General features: G+C 35.1%; 1 protein-coding gene across 2 annotated transcripts; it reads left to right on the top strand.

Moving 5' to 3' along the window:
* Positions 1-7,029: 7,029 nt before the first annotated feature.
* LOC125658019 (uncharacterized) lies at positions 7,030-11,711 on the top strand. 2 transcript variants are annotated; one of them, XM_048889050.2, is made up of 4 exons: positions 7,030-7,248; positions 7,509-7,564; positions 8,894-9,100; positions 9,994-11,711. In XM_048889050.2, the coding sequence occupies exons 2-4, from the start codon at positions 7,522-7,524 to the stop codon at positions 10,203-10,205; spliced, it is 462 nt and encodes a 153-aa protein (XP_048745007.2). In that variant the 5' UTR covers positions 7,030-7,248; positions 7,509-7,521; the 3' UTR covers positions 10,206-11,711. The 2 variants fall into 2 exon arrangements, with proteins under 2 accessions (XP_048745007.2, XP_056005488.1); XM_056149513.1 differs by lacking the exons at positions 7,030-7,248; positions 7,509-7,564 and adding an exon at positions 8,108-8,188.
* The last annotated feature ends 3,564 nt before the right edge of the window (positions 11,712-15,275 follow it).

The raw sequence follows: 15,275 nt of genomic DNA, 5'->3' as shown, positions 1-15,275 counted from the left end.
GTGCACACAATTTGCACCAAAAATAAAACTAGGAATATTTTTCAATTTAATCTATTTATTTCTCTTTTACCATTTATACACTTTTAAGTCTTTTTATACGTGTGATAAAAACACAATTAAAATTTTTTTTATTTGTAAAACACATTTATAAATCTATTTTATTCACGAATATGACAAGATTTCTTTGTTTTAAAGAAAAACAGAATCTGGCCATGTTTGAATAAAGTTTGTATAAAATCGGAGTTTTCTCATTGAACATCTGCTAGGAAAATTCGAAATTTTGACATGAAAAATGACGTACAAAATTTGGAAATAACTGCGTGAAAGCAAATGGCGATTATTGAGATTCTTATTTCATTTAAATAACAGAAATGCATGAATAATTATATTATGTGTCACTGTTTCAGAAGAGAAGGTTACGACGACTCAAGTTTTGTGGGTGGGTTTTTTTTCTTTTCCCCAGCTTATTTAAGATGATGCACAGTGTAGTGAGCCCTACTCCAACAAGTTAGAGGTTAACGTCCCGTTACGCGGCGCCAAGTCAGAAGCATCTTGCCGTGATTAAGCCTAGCGTGCTGGAGTAAGTGAGCCCTACGCATAGAATCAACCCCCCACCCCCCACCCCACCCCTTGCGTGGTTTAGACAACTTTCATTTTCCGTTATTTTCTCATACAAAGAAATATATTTTGCTGGGGGTCCTCGGAGATGACCTTAAAAACGGGTGATCCGTGTCGCAGTAGGTGTGGCACGCTAAAGAACCCTCACTGTTCAATGACCGTAAGCGCCGAGCATATAAATATATTCCAAGCAATATCTCACTCACTTAACATTTGTCTAGGTTAAGTATTGGGTAAAACAGCAGACAAATGTGAATGAATGGAATTGCTGACTCAAACTTTTTTTTCCTTCCTTTTTTCCTTACATCGCCCACCAAAACAGACAAATTGGCAATTCTTATTAACCAGATGGTACCTCCTAATCGGCGACTCGAACGAGAATGATTGTAAATGTTAACTCTCGCGAGATCTTGCTTGGAATATAAACATATTCCAAGCAATATCTCACTTAACATTTGTCTAGGTTAAGTATTGGGTAAAACAGCAGACAAATTCAATGTTTCAATGCTTACTTACAATAAAACAGCACATGTAACACCAAACCCAATACTGAAATCCCAATACTGAAATCACTCACGTCCATCATGACCTTTGACCATAATTGACTACAGTATTCGCTCAATAGTGTATTCTCCCTCTGAAATGGTTTCATGTTCCTAGGTGTAGGAGGATAGTTTAAAGGCGCACATTGTTAAATCCTTAGACGAAATAATTGAAATCCCCAATACTAATATATGCAATGGCATTAAATGGTGGCATTGCTTCCTAAAAGTTAAAGAAAACCCTTTCTAAAACAAGGTATCATTTCAATATATATATTTATTATTTTCAATATATCATCCAACATATTGTCAACTCCCAAGTATAATAACAACAAAACCTTAATGAAATGATATGATTATATGCATTACAAACAAGCTTCTCAAATAAAACGTACAAAATTTGAAAGCTAGAAAATATAAATTATATACATGCAAAAATAGAAATGCTATTACTATATTCTATCCTGAAAAGCATTTGGTAGATTTTTTGTACAATTTGAAGATTTGTACCAGGTTCCAGCTGTTGACACAATCAAATCAGACACAAAATTTGTTTGTAATATATTAGGCAACTCATTATAACACATTAGACTAGATTTTGAAAACCATCCAATATGATTCATTACCTGAGCTTGAGATAATGATCCCGACAAAGAAAGGGAAATAGCACATCCTATTCTCAGACTATGTGGGGTTTCCCCCTCGTCAATATCCAACACATCTTCAAATAATGCTTCAATCTATCATATGCTACATAATAACTTAGACTCTCTTCTAAAATACCAGATATTGTACTATTAGTGGGTCTAAACAAAAAACCTACCCCTAAATTGAGTCCAATGCCATAAGGTCTACAGAGTGTGGTCCAAACTTATGTTCTATTATTTTCCAAATTTCTGGGGAGAGGGTGCTGTCAGTTTTAGAAAGGGACCTAGATGGTTCATCCGCTGGATTGTCCTTAGAGGGAACATACACTAAATGTAGGTCAACATTGTTTTTATAAGTAATCACATATAGCTCCTTAACCAGTCTGTTCAAGGTTGGATCTTTCCTGCCTTGTCTTCCCCATACTGAAACAAGAGCTTTATTGTCTACAAAAGCGTCTAGCCTATGATTCCTAATGATATCCTCAATAGATTTCAATGTTTTAATAAGAGCATGGGCTTCTTTAATGTGGATTGGACGTGGGTCATCCTTCTCCCAAAAATCTCCCATTTTGACATTGACCCCCTTAAGCAAAAACAGATGCTCCCCACTTGTAATACGAGGCATCAGTTGCCAAAACTAACTGAAGATGATGTTCTTCCCTCCATGGCATGTTTCCCTCCCAGGTGTCTATAAGTTTCCAGTGTTCTAATTCAGCTCTTAAAAATTCGTCAATCTGAATAAGGCGACTACATTTCAATCCTTTTGAAATACATAAAGATATGCACTTCCCAGCAAATCTCTGTGAACTTCTAAGATCTATGCACGGAGAGGAGAGTAATTGTTCTCTTAAATTGGAAATGCTAAAATCTTGCGCTTTGGTAACACGAAAGCTTGTTTGCAAGAGTCAATAATCATACCCAAATACTCTAACTGTTCCAAATTACATTTGGCTAAGCTGAAATAATATCCTAATCGAGAAAAATCTTACATACTGCATAAATTGCCCTCTTCGCCCTCTGAAAACCCGATTCTTGGATGCTAACATATCTTGAACCATTTTTAACTCTAGCTTCTAGAGTACTAATCAAAAAATCTTGAAATTTCTCACAAATCAAAGCAGGTAGAGGAGTTTCAGAATCGTATGACTTGCCTTTAAAATTCCCTTTAAAATGAGTAAAATATCTGGTTACATCCACCCCTGCCCTAAGCCAATCTAATACATAAGACTCCTCAATTGGGCATACTTTTCCCCATTCTGATATAAACCTATGTATTCCCCCCGATTGAAAATCATCTGGATTATGAAATGCTAATTCCTCAAGTTTGAAAACATGATTACTAGAACCCTTTTAAAACCTCTTCAGCAGAGAGAGTGGAGGCCAAAGTCTGGGTTACCTCCCCTCTGTGGTTAACCATTGTAAATAATCCTTTTTGAACTTTTATTACTGTTGAATCAAACCCGGTCTTCAATTCCCATTCAGGAATGAAAAAACTGATCAGATCCCTGTAAAGAAAACCACAGAGTGAAAGGCAACCCAAACTTTGACCTGCGTGATAAAAATACCACTTAGGATTAGATCCCTATAAGTTAAAGAAAGAGAAGCCAAAGTTATCAGTTTATCAACACATGAGACAAAATGTAACAAAAACACTAAGTAGAACTATACATCATGTACAAAGTATCTTTTTTAACATAGTATCTTCTATGTTTACTAACTTGCAAATACCAACAATGCAATACCTAATGCACAAAATACTTAAATTCTAAATCTCAAATTCATTTGTCCTTGTTATCCATCAACTTTGGGCATTTTGCTAATTTTTTAATTTTTTTTTTTCAAAAGAAACACTGACCACCCATCCTTGGCTTTCCCATATTTCCCATAGGCCCTCCAACAAATGGGTAAGGTCTGAAATACTGCATATCTGCCACCTTAAAACGTAAAATTAAAGGAAGGAGGTTCCTTCCATGGAGGGAATGCCTCTTCTTAAGTATGACCACCATTTCTAAAATAACAAAATAATATGTACACACATATGAAGACTTTTTAAATCTATACCATTGTTCCACAAAGCATGAAAAATCTCAAGAAAAACACGTGGCAAACAAAGTGCATGTGCAAGCCTCCAAAACACGAGACGATAAACACATAACAAATAGAATGTTCTCACACTAAAAATATCCAATGCCAAAAGCGACATACGAAAAACAAAAATAAGCAAGAATTAACCATGCATGTTCTTTCCACTCTACTCTCACTCCATACGAGGCCGGTCAAACAGTACAGAAATGTACTTGTTAGTTGTAAATGTAAACTCTCGCGAGATCTCGCTTGGAATAAGCCTAAATTTGAAGCCCTTCACCGGTCTTGGTGACGTTTCCATATGAGTGAAAAATTCTCGAACGAGACGTTAAAGGACACAGCGCATGTTTTTAAACTTTTTAATTTTTTCAGCAAAATTAATTCATTTCATGCCTAAAACTACTTTACATGTGTTTTAAATGAAACAGTTTGCGTAGTTTTCGAGTTTGAAAGCGATGAAATTCAAATCTTGCGATATGCATATTTTCTTCGATATTTTACGCGCCATTATCTGTGACGTCATATGCGACCTCGAGCGAGAATATTTGAAAACAGTTGATAGCCATTTCATAAACAGATTAGATTTAATTGACAAACAAACAATTATCACATTAACAGCTTGTAAATAACACTGCATTAGGGTGTTTTGTGCCGTTTAAGGGTGTACTTGCTGTCAGTAGAGAGGATTTGGACTGTGTTTTTTCCAATTTTCGAAGGAAGGTATGAGGGACAAGACGTGAATATTTTTTGTCGGCACAACGACTTTGCCATAAAACCCCCCAGTAGAATTTGTCCCTGTACTTTTTCAAACAAGCACTTGGACAAAGACGTAGATAAACTGCGAGAAAATGGTTCTATCGAAGCTACACACTGTTACATATAGGCCTACGGCATATGCTTTCCGTTCTGCTCTCGAATCCAATACACACTCGCACCAACTGACCTTCACCTTGTAACAACATATAGGCAGAACTTTGCTAGCAGTGTCTACCAACTGGTAGTTTTAAAAAAAGAAATTTTAAGATAAAAGATAATTGAACTTTCAATTATAAATAATAAGATATAATATTTCCCGACTTTGAATTGAATTACAATACTTTCATTTTTTTAAGGAACGCATACGTGTTTACAACAACAGCACGCCGCGCTCCCACTTCATAAGTAACAACGTGTTGATAACAAAAAAATAATGATTAGGTCTAATAAAATTGTTTTGATAAAATAATTTAAAAGTATTGTGATTTTCACAATAAGTTTGATCATTATTATTATTATTATTTTCGAAATGCACCCGTGACAGTAGGCCTAGTTGTCATAATCGTATCATAATTTATAGCCTATCTAACTTCTCCAAAAATAAATTTAATAATAATTGCACTGTTTATTTAAGAAAAGCAACAACGCTAATTACAGTTGTTTACAGAAATGGCATTACCAAATTGTGTTTAGACAGTGATCCCAGGTAAACATTATTTACTCGCAAATTTATGCAGATTTCATACTCGCTTTTCTCGCTACATTTGGGTCGCTATTTGTATACACTGGTGGCTAGAAGATATAAGACTCGGGGAATTTGTCGACATCGAAATAAATGTTATCCGTGGTAAATAAATTAGGTCCCTAAAACCCGAATTTTTAAAAAATATCTAACACTACTTTTACAAGTTGATCGACGAAGGTCGCATATGACGTCACTGTACCACGTGACTACCTATCTAATTAACTAGGCTTTTTGAAATCGGGGCTTAGATTTAAGTCCGTATTGTGGCTAATTATCGCAATACTTCAGCGAACGAACTATTACAATTAATTTCTATAAGCATAAGGAAGACAAAATCCATATAATTCTGTATACTTTGAAAACACGAGATGTGTCCTTTAAGCAAGATACAATCAATCAATCATTCACGTTTTATTATTCATTTTAAGTTTTTGTACATTGATCTTATTCTATTCAGGCCACACTACATCATTCATTTACCAAAATATTTTACACATTGCTGTCATTGCCATCCATTTGTAATTTATTTATTTATTGACATAGATATATTTTTAAATTAATATGGAAATAGAAAGTTTTTGGGACGAAACCATTGGCGATATTATCTTGTCTCAAGCTTCAAGTGAGATTCAGTGCAAATATCTATTTGGAAAAGTTAGTCTGAATCAGTTATCCGTGTTTGATATGTGCAATTTTGATATGGAGGAACTTCATACAGACTCAGTGATTCATTTTGGCGGGCGTCCTGCGTAAATTACGCATTGAATTTGCTCAGGACGCATTATTTCAATAACTGTGCATCCCAGCGGACGCATAAAAACTTGAAATTATATGAAAATGTTTTCATTTTCCCTCCAGTAATTCGTACAAAATCTAAGCTCCAGAACGTACTACACACCCGAGAAATTCCGAATTAAGAATTATGATATTTCATTGGTCAACTCGCACTGCATTAACCAATGAAACAAAATGATATATATGGCATTACGTCGGCTAAACAAAACTGGGAACTAGAATTTCCTCGCATATAATCCGATTCCACCCATGTTTTTTTTTTTCCTTTAAAAAACGTCTAATCAAGGAAAGTTAACAACATTTTTGCAAAGTGATGTGAATGATAATATTGTCAGTTACTACGGGTAAAAAATAAAAAACAAACGGGGAGTCCCCGAAATCAAACGTCGGTCCTGAAAAACAAGTAGAGGTTGAGAAAATTCGAAAGGTGAAAAAAAAAAAAGTTACCAAATATGGTTTACACTTTATTCTTCGCTAAGATTTGAGAAAAATGAAGAAAATGGAGAAAAATTTATTATTACAGCATTTGCACACAACACAGAAAAACTAAATGGCATGAACAAAGTAGCTAGGAATAAAAAAAAATAAAAATCATTCAACTTTAAGCAGACGCGTGAACTTGGCGGATCACAAACGTATTTGTGTGTGTGGATTGGTTAGTACATGTATCAGGAAATTGCAATGATAGAAAATAGTACAAATGACTAAATGGGAGACATGCGTGTATTTCAAGCCCTATAAAATACAGGAGCTTCGCCCCCTGGCCCCCACCAGGGTTTCCCCCCAGACCCCTTGCCTCATAAAGTGGCGCCCCCCGTAACCGCAATTCCTGGATCCGCCCCTGACATTTTAATATACTTTTTAGACATTGACAGCGTAGCGGGAACGATAACTCTGGGTAGAGACTGCCGAACTGCCTGAGTGGGTTACGTTTTAGACTGTCATGTAACAAGATAGATGTGTTGAGGGCAGTGTCAGTATTTAAACCCCTACCGCTTTCTAGTCTTCTAGTCTAGGCGTGCGTTATCGTTCAGGAAACAGTCGGAAAAGCCCTTCTTTGGTGACTATAAACATTCTAAGTTTATCATTACATTGATTTTCAATTAGATATTAATACTTTTTGTTAATTTACACATTATAATTTGTTCAATAATTAAATCGACCTCACGCAGTTGCATGACGTGCTGGGGCTTTATTGAATTGCTTGAAATATTTCTGTTAATTCCTACTTTTATCTTCTGTGTACAATATTAAATAGAAAGGATATTTTCGAAATTTTACTTAAATCTATTTTTCACTAATTGTTTCATTAATATGCAGATTCACTACAACGATGCACTTCAAAGTTTTAATGTGCCTGGGGTTTCTGGCCGTCGGTAAGATTTGGATACTCGATATTCATCATTTAAAAACTATGTCGAAATTTATTTCATTCCTCATCTTAGCTGTTACCTTCATGGGGACAGTTGAGATTTATTTCTGTTTCTTAGGTTAGAATTCCTTTGTGGGACTGAGCACAGACAATTGTAGCGTTTGGGTTCGAATTTCCTATTAAAGAGTAAAGGTATCTAAATCTAAATATAGGGTACACAAGTTAACCGATGTAAAAACAAAAATTAAATGGTATAAATTTCTACTCTGTATTCTAATATATTCATACATAATCAATCTACATTACCACCAAAGTCCATATATTACCCAAAAAGGACGAAGGACCCATGAGACTCATATACTAATTTTTGTCATATCAATTCATTATAGTACTTAAATTACTGAGTATGTTAATAAATCTTTATATAAAAAAAAATACAAATGTCTTATTCTGTATATTTTATCCATACCACATCACCACAGGTGTTTGACGATTTATAATAATGATGATAATTTAGGTAGTTAGTTGCAGCTGTCAGAATGGCTGTGATAAGTGAAAGTGCAGACGGTTTTACAATTTTCAGTTACTTGGAGCTACATGTATTATGAACTTCAGTTTATGAATTGGGGTAAGAAATTCAACTTAGAAATGATGTCTAATGCTGCACATTCTATGTAATAGCTTGTTGCAATGCTCAAACACTTTGTTTAATGGTATAACAGTAATGCCAGGGTCCGGCTAAAAGTCGACCAAAAAATAGTAGGCATTTTTCCGAATTCATTTCTGCATATCGAAATTCCATATACATGTATATGTATACGGAATTTCGGGATGAACTTTGGTAGTAATGTAGATTGATTAGGTATGAATATATTAGAATACAGAAAAGAAATTTTATACCATTTAGTTTATTGTTTTTACATCGGTTAAGTTGTGTACCCTATATTTAGAGTTAGATATCTTTACTCTTTAATAGTAAATTTGAACCCAACCAATATAATTGCCTTTAGGACTGAACATTGGATTTGAATACGATAAAATAAATGATCTTTTTTCGAGTCGTAAATGTGGTCGAAATTTATATTGGTGTAGTTAAATTGGAGAATTTCTGGTTACATCAGATACTAATTTGGTATATTATTTGTCATCTAATTATTTTTAGTAATGATTTTATAATGCTGTAACGTACACAGGACCTTTCAACTTCAAATGAAAAAACAACAGGGGGTATAAAGTTAAATGAAACATGGTGTGTGTGTGTGTGTGTGTGTGTGTGTGTGTGTGTGATTCAATCGTCAATGTTATATCACTAAATTGATCATATCAATTTCAGGTGTCCGCCAAGCTCTGACTGCCCTCGGTGGACAAGCATGTACGATCCCTTCTTCAGGTAACCCCGGGGCGGCTACCTTATGTACCGGAATACCGAACGGCTTCTGTATGCTTGACACCCTTACCGTCACAGGTAGCCCCGTCACAGCTGTCGCTTCCACAGGAGTATGTGTCTGTTACTATGGATACAGTGGACCTGCTTGTGCCAGTATGATAATTTACTTTATGGATACTAACCTACCTCTCTCTCTCTCTCTCTCTCTCTCTCTCTATTACTTAAGGTAACTCCATACTCGCATTATTATCTGATAAAAGTTTAAAATGTGTATTTATTTCAATTTACTAGAGTTAAAACTAAGAAATTATCAAATAAAATATATAGGTCATCATACTTTACCGCCCCATTTAGTCGTAAGAGGCGACTAAATAGGGCGGTCCTAAGGATGAGACCGCAAAAACCGAGGCCCCGTGTCACAGCAGGTGTGGCACGATAAAAAAACCCTCCCTGCTCAATGGCGGTAAGCGCCGAGCATAGGCCTAAATTTGAAGCCCTTCACCGGTCTTGGTGACGTCTCCATATGAGTGAAAAATTCTCGAATGAGACGTTAAGCAAGATACAATCAATCTGACACTTTGTAAGATGCGAGACATGCGTATACAAAATCATATATCAACCTCAGAAAATTGCAATTTTCCTTCAACAGCATTATCAAAATGTCATAAATACTGGTTAAAACGATGATAGTATTCATAATAATTTCATGAAACTGTTTCTTTACAAAACTATTCAAAATTTCTGTTCATAATGAACTTGATAAAGGATTCAATGAAAACAGAGTTATTGCCCTTGGATTCAATGTTTTGAAACATTGATTATTTATATATATATATATAACTTAAGACTTTTGAAATATTTCATGTTTAACAAGTTTTTTTTGGGGTTTTTTTTTGTGTTTTTTTTTTACAATAACCGTTGGAAAAGACTCCAACAAATTTTATGGTAATATCATGCATAAATCTAAATAAATCATTGATTTCGCAAAATCTTATGACGTCACAGAAAGGTGGAACTACTTTAATAGCTATTATTCCTAACGACAGCTGCAGATTCATCAACAACCTCATCAACCTCAACCTCACCCAACACATCTAACGCCTTTGGGGCTCTGGCTCTAGGGGGTATTGGCGCTTATTTATTGAGTCAGCTCGGAGGTGGTGGATCACAAACCGCACTAGGCATTGGTGCAGGACCGCAAGCAGCCCAAGACGCCTTTTATCTTCGACAATCCGTGAATTCGGTATTGGGCAAATAAATATTTTGTGAACTGTTGAAGACGTAAGTGAAATGGATTAAAATGGCTGGTAGAAAGTAAATATTGTTTGTCGTTAAATTTAGTGGTTCCATTTTTATTTATATAAGTTGGAAGATGTCTTTAAGTTTGAAATTATTGCTAATTAAAGCAAGTCCTAGTATTTGTAGGCCAAGAAAAAAATCCTGTTGGTTTTAATGAATAAAAGTGTATAATGAAATATCAAAGGGCAATATGAAGCCTCTGGTTACGGTTTTGTGTAGTCCTTAATGAAGAGTGCATCCATGATCTGATGTATGTGATTTCATTTATTAAGGTCTTCCGTAGCAACGGAAGACCTTCTACTTATTGTGCTGGTTAAGATTATTCTTATTATTCTTTTTTTTTTTTCCCTAGACGCTAACTTTGAAGCTTCATATCTCGCTCATTCCTCAACCGATTTTGCTCAAATTTTCAGCTTTAATACATTTTACTAAAGACTTTCAAAATACTTTTAAACATTTTGGATATTCTCTTCCGCTTGCGAGTTATTTCCCTTTTAGTGAAATTTTAGGGGCTTTGGTTTCCAGATAAAGGCTCCGAGACTATAATAATTGGAGCAGAGAAAACACTGAATTGGTAAAGTAGAAGCATTGTAGTTGTGCACATCATATTTTGTTTTTTGATTTCGCCATTTAAAATGGCGATAGAGAGGGGTCAAAAATCAGGACGCCTGAAAGAGCGAAAATTTGCACATAATTTCCTTTGTATCTTTTAAACTAAAAATATTTTGTTAAGACATGTAGAATAAAAGTTGTGTAGAATTTCAAGAGCTTTTATTTGACACCAGTAAAAAGGGGCTGGCCCCTTAAATTAGGGATCTACGGCCCCTAAAAGTTTTCGCTTTATAGCTCAAAAACGGCAAAGAATTCGATATGGCTTCCGATGGAAAAGTTGTTCTTTAACATCTTATTTATCTCATGAAATTGTTATTTTGTTCGAATCTTGTGTTATATTAGAGTAAAAAGCTATACCCGTAAACAAGTAGCCATTTTCATTTGGCAAGTGAGCGAGAACTCTTCATGCGTATAACTGAAATAAACTTGCTAAAAATAACATACCTGACTACAATAGATACTAATATTCATTTTAAATAAGGTTTTTAACATGCTCTGTGGTTCAAATACAAATTATTTAATGATACATTTCTCTTTTTCTTTCGTTTTAACATAAACAAACCTTCAACAACAACAAAAGGAGAGAGATAAATTATCTTTTATTTGTTTCATATTAGAATTAAAATAAGTAATATACATAAAAATAAAACGTTCAAACGTAAAATAAATCATGGTCAATAACTGCAAGCTGTTTACATTCTTCACGGTCAGCGTTGTTTATACAGTTATGTAACCCAACTCTCGCCTCGCTCGCAGGTGGCCAGAGTGACAAGCTTGCATAATCAAAACAAAAACATCGAAGCTAACTCGGCTTTCGTCCATCGCATAAATAAACACATCAATTACTGGAAAATTATGTTTGAAATCATTTTGAATCCTTTTACATTATATCATACTTAATTAACAATTATATTATGTTTTATTTCAATTATAAAGTAATTGTAAAGATGCTACCGCAAACATTTCGAGTTAGTGATCAATGGACCTCATAATATTTGTGTCAAGTTATACATACATTTAAAAAAACCTACACAATTTTCCTGATTATTTATCGGGTTGTCATTTTCCTCACAATAAGTTTACGGTAAGGGTATGTGACGTTTCTAATTGTCAGAAAAAATCGTACTAAATAAAATGAAGTAGTTTTAAGTTTTATTAACTTATAATTGTCTGCATACAGAAGGATTTATTTGTCGGTTCATTTCATTTCATCTAAATACAATCATGCGTGCAAGTAGATGCGGTTTTTATAAGTGAAATGAAAAAGGCAAGAGCGCCCCAAATATATATATACATCTCAAGCGTCTTATTGTGTTTAATTTTGGAGATTCATCACATGTGGACAAGCAATCTGTGATTTAACTCTACTTTAGCCAGTTGATACACAAGCTTTCTGCATTCTCTACAAAGTGAAAAAAATGGATCCTTTTTGTAAGCATAACAAATAATTTATAAACTTTATTTTTTAAATCACGGGTTCTTATCATGATTATACCAACTCTAAACATGTATAGAAAATCATCAGAAATCCACATCGAATCAGTCTCATTTCATTCAGTCATTAACTGCAAGCATTTTACATACACACCGGGGTTTGTTCTTGTTTACAATTACGTAACCCATGGCTCGATTGCCCGAGTTCGGAGCCATCGCATGTGTACCAGCGATCAGCGGCAATACATGTACACACAAAAACATTACCGTTTTAATGTAATTTGCAAACACAACGATTTACAGAAAATTATGTTTTTAATAAAATCGGATTTTTCAAATGATTGGTGGAAGGACAGGAAGTTCCAGTTCCCACCCTCCAATATTTTTGCCAACATATGCTTGACAGTATACAATACAGATCGTTAATTTACGGTCATGCCCTTTCCAGGCACGTAAAACCCGGGGGGGGGGGGGGCAGGAAACCTAACGTATTACTGTTAATTTAATATGAAAATGGTCATTGGAAGGCCTGTTGCCCCCCCCCCCCCCCCCCCCCCCACTTTTGTAGTGAAATGCGCTAATGTTATGTAAAGAACAAATTTTTTGGTGTACAGAAAAGTTGGAACCCCCCCCCCACCCACCCACCCCCCCCCCGAAATAGGATTTTTGACTTTGGGAAATTGTCCGTTTTCTTTCTTTTTTTTCCTTTTTTTTTTTTTTTTGCTTGTCAAAGATTATTTGGTAAGTGGAATTTTTTTTTCTGGCTGCCCCCCCCCCCCCCCCCCCCCCATTTTCAAAAACGATGTTACGTGCCTGCTTTCAATCTGCCTTATGTCTACCTCTTTTGTTTTTACCTATTGAGGATTTTCTGTTTGGTTGCCTGCCTCTAACTATATTGCTTACCGAACACTAATTATAGTTCCAGCAAACAAAGTTTAAGATATCACCAAGTCCGCCTATCCGTGCAAATGTGCCCAGACCGCAACTTTTAAAAATACACCGTAAGCTCAATCTTCACATAAAGATTATTAATGACAATAACATAAATAATCTTGATGTAAGGTCATTTGCACCATTTCTAAAGGTCTAAAAGTTAAAAATTGATTAGAGTCTTAATAGATCTAACTAATGGCAAATTTTAATTAATACTGAAAGAAAAGTTTCCATATGATCAAAGAAAGTGTCCTGGCCTTGACCCATGCTCATATTGTCAAGTTCACTTTTTTGAAAATACAAACCCTGTCCTGACCATATGCTGTAATGAAGAAACATTTAGATTTCATACTTACAACAGATTTTCATGTTAATTGAGGCTGCATTAGGACTAATCCGAGATTCCTCTGACTCTTACCCCCGCTTTTATATTTGACATGTGCGGGGGAGAGTCAGAGCGGACTCCATATTGAAAAGTGGGAATTCAGCGACACCAGCTGGTGTCGCTGCTTTACCTACCTCTTACAACTTTATTTCGCGGATCTATCTTCCAAGACGTGAGAATTCAGTTATCGGAAGATTATTCTACAAATACATCATGATTAATACGATGCTATCGCCGTTTAAACGGCCCTAACACCGACAAATGGAGCATCACTTGAATTAGGTCGCCGCCTCGCCATTTGATTTCTTTGCGCATGACGTCAGCACATGTAAACACAAAATTCCATCGTTTAAACGGCGATAGCATCGTATTAATCATGATGTATTTGTAGAATAATCTTCCGATAACTGAATTCTCACGTCTTGGAAGATAGATCCGCGAAATAAAGTTGTAAGAGGTAGGTAAAGCAGCGACACCAGCTGGTGTCGCTGAATTCCCACTTTTCAATATGGAGTCCGCTCTGACTCTCCCCCGCAGAAGTCACAAAATAAAAGCGGGGTTAAGAGTCAGAGGAATCTCGGATTACATTAGGACCTGACCCAAGGACATATGGTCAAGTTCAAGGTTTTTATGTCACACAGCTCCGACGGAAGACCTCTCGTTGCTTTGCAACGAGCTTTGCTCTAGTTAATAGTATGATTATATAATAAAGAAAATATGACACGTATGTTGGTGTAAAGTGTTGCAGATGTGACCGGTCCACTGGGAATTATTGCTCCTCCTGGGCACCTGGTCCCACATCTGGTATACCCAGGGTTGTCCAACTCTTAATTTGTATATCTCATAGAAGTTGTGAGATTGATCACTGTTCCTTATCTTCACCTTTTCATTAAAGTATGACCTATCCATTTTGAAATAACCATATGATTCTAGCATGCTGTGCCATTAAAAAAAATGATAAATATCAAACTTAGAAGAGACAGATTTTATTTTTCTTATTACAGGTCTAAATAATGAACTTTTTAAAATCATGATATGATTACCTGATAATAAGTAGGATTTTATTGTGTACCACTATTTATAGATTGGACAAAAGAATATAACATTTATATACTGTTTTTCAAAAGATATTTCAAGTAAGTAATTTATCATGTGCTTAGAATATTCTCATATGGATTTTTAATCTTCAAATTGGTTTCTGTCATGTTATTTCAAAATGTCTTATAATAGATAAGGGTGTTCGCTGTCATTTTGTCACCAAAAATTTAATTTAATGAAAATTGCACAATATTATATATTTCAGTAATAACAGCAGTATTTAATTATTTCAAAAACTTTTTAACCTAAAATATGACACATGAATATGTAATTATGGTGCTTAATTATTGTCATGCAAAACAATAATTCTTCCTTATATATTTCTTTACACTAAACGCGTTTATCCAATGTAGTTTTATTAGGTTTCAAAATGAATGTTTTTATTAGTCATTAATATATATTCCTATGCCATTGAGAGACATTGACAAAAAAGATTGCCATCACTTTCATATGGTGTCCGGGTAGAGCCAATTGCAAAAGTGTGACTGAGCGTTAGTCACAACACGCCGTCACGCCAACAAGCAATGCGCCTTCGCGCCGTCACGGCAACACAATTTTACACAACTT

This window comes from Ostrea edulis, chromosome 9 (assembly GCF_947568905.1).
Source record: "Ostrea edulis chromosome 9, xbOstEdul1.1, whole genome shotgun sequence".
NCBI lineage: Eukaryota > Metazoa > Mollusca > Bivalvia > Ostreida > Ostreidae > Ostrea > Ostrea edulis.
This window is presented reverse-complemented; position numbering and strand designations above follow the sequence as displayed.

What these genes read in the sequence shown, in the direction of transcription:
- LOC125658019 (XM_048889050.2), top strand. Translation starts at nt 7,522, where the DNA reads ATGCACTTCAAAGTTTTAATGTGCCTGGGGTTTCTGGCCGTCG. An exon ending in CCTGGGGTTTCTGGCCGTCG is followed by an intron (nt 7,565 to 8,893) that starts GTAAGATTTGGA and finishes TATCAATTTCAG; the next exon opens with GTGTCCGCCAAGCTCTGACT. An exon ending in CAGTGGACCTGCTTGTGCCA is followed by an intron (nt 9,101 to 9,993) that starts GTATGATAATTT and finishes TCCTAACGACAG; the next exon opens with CTGCAGATTCATCAACAACC.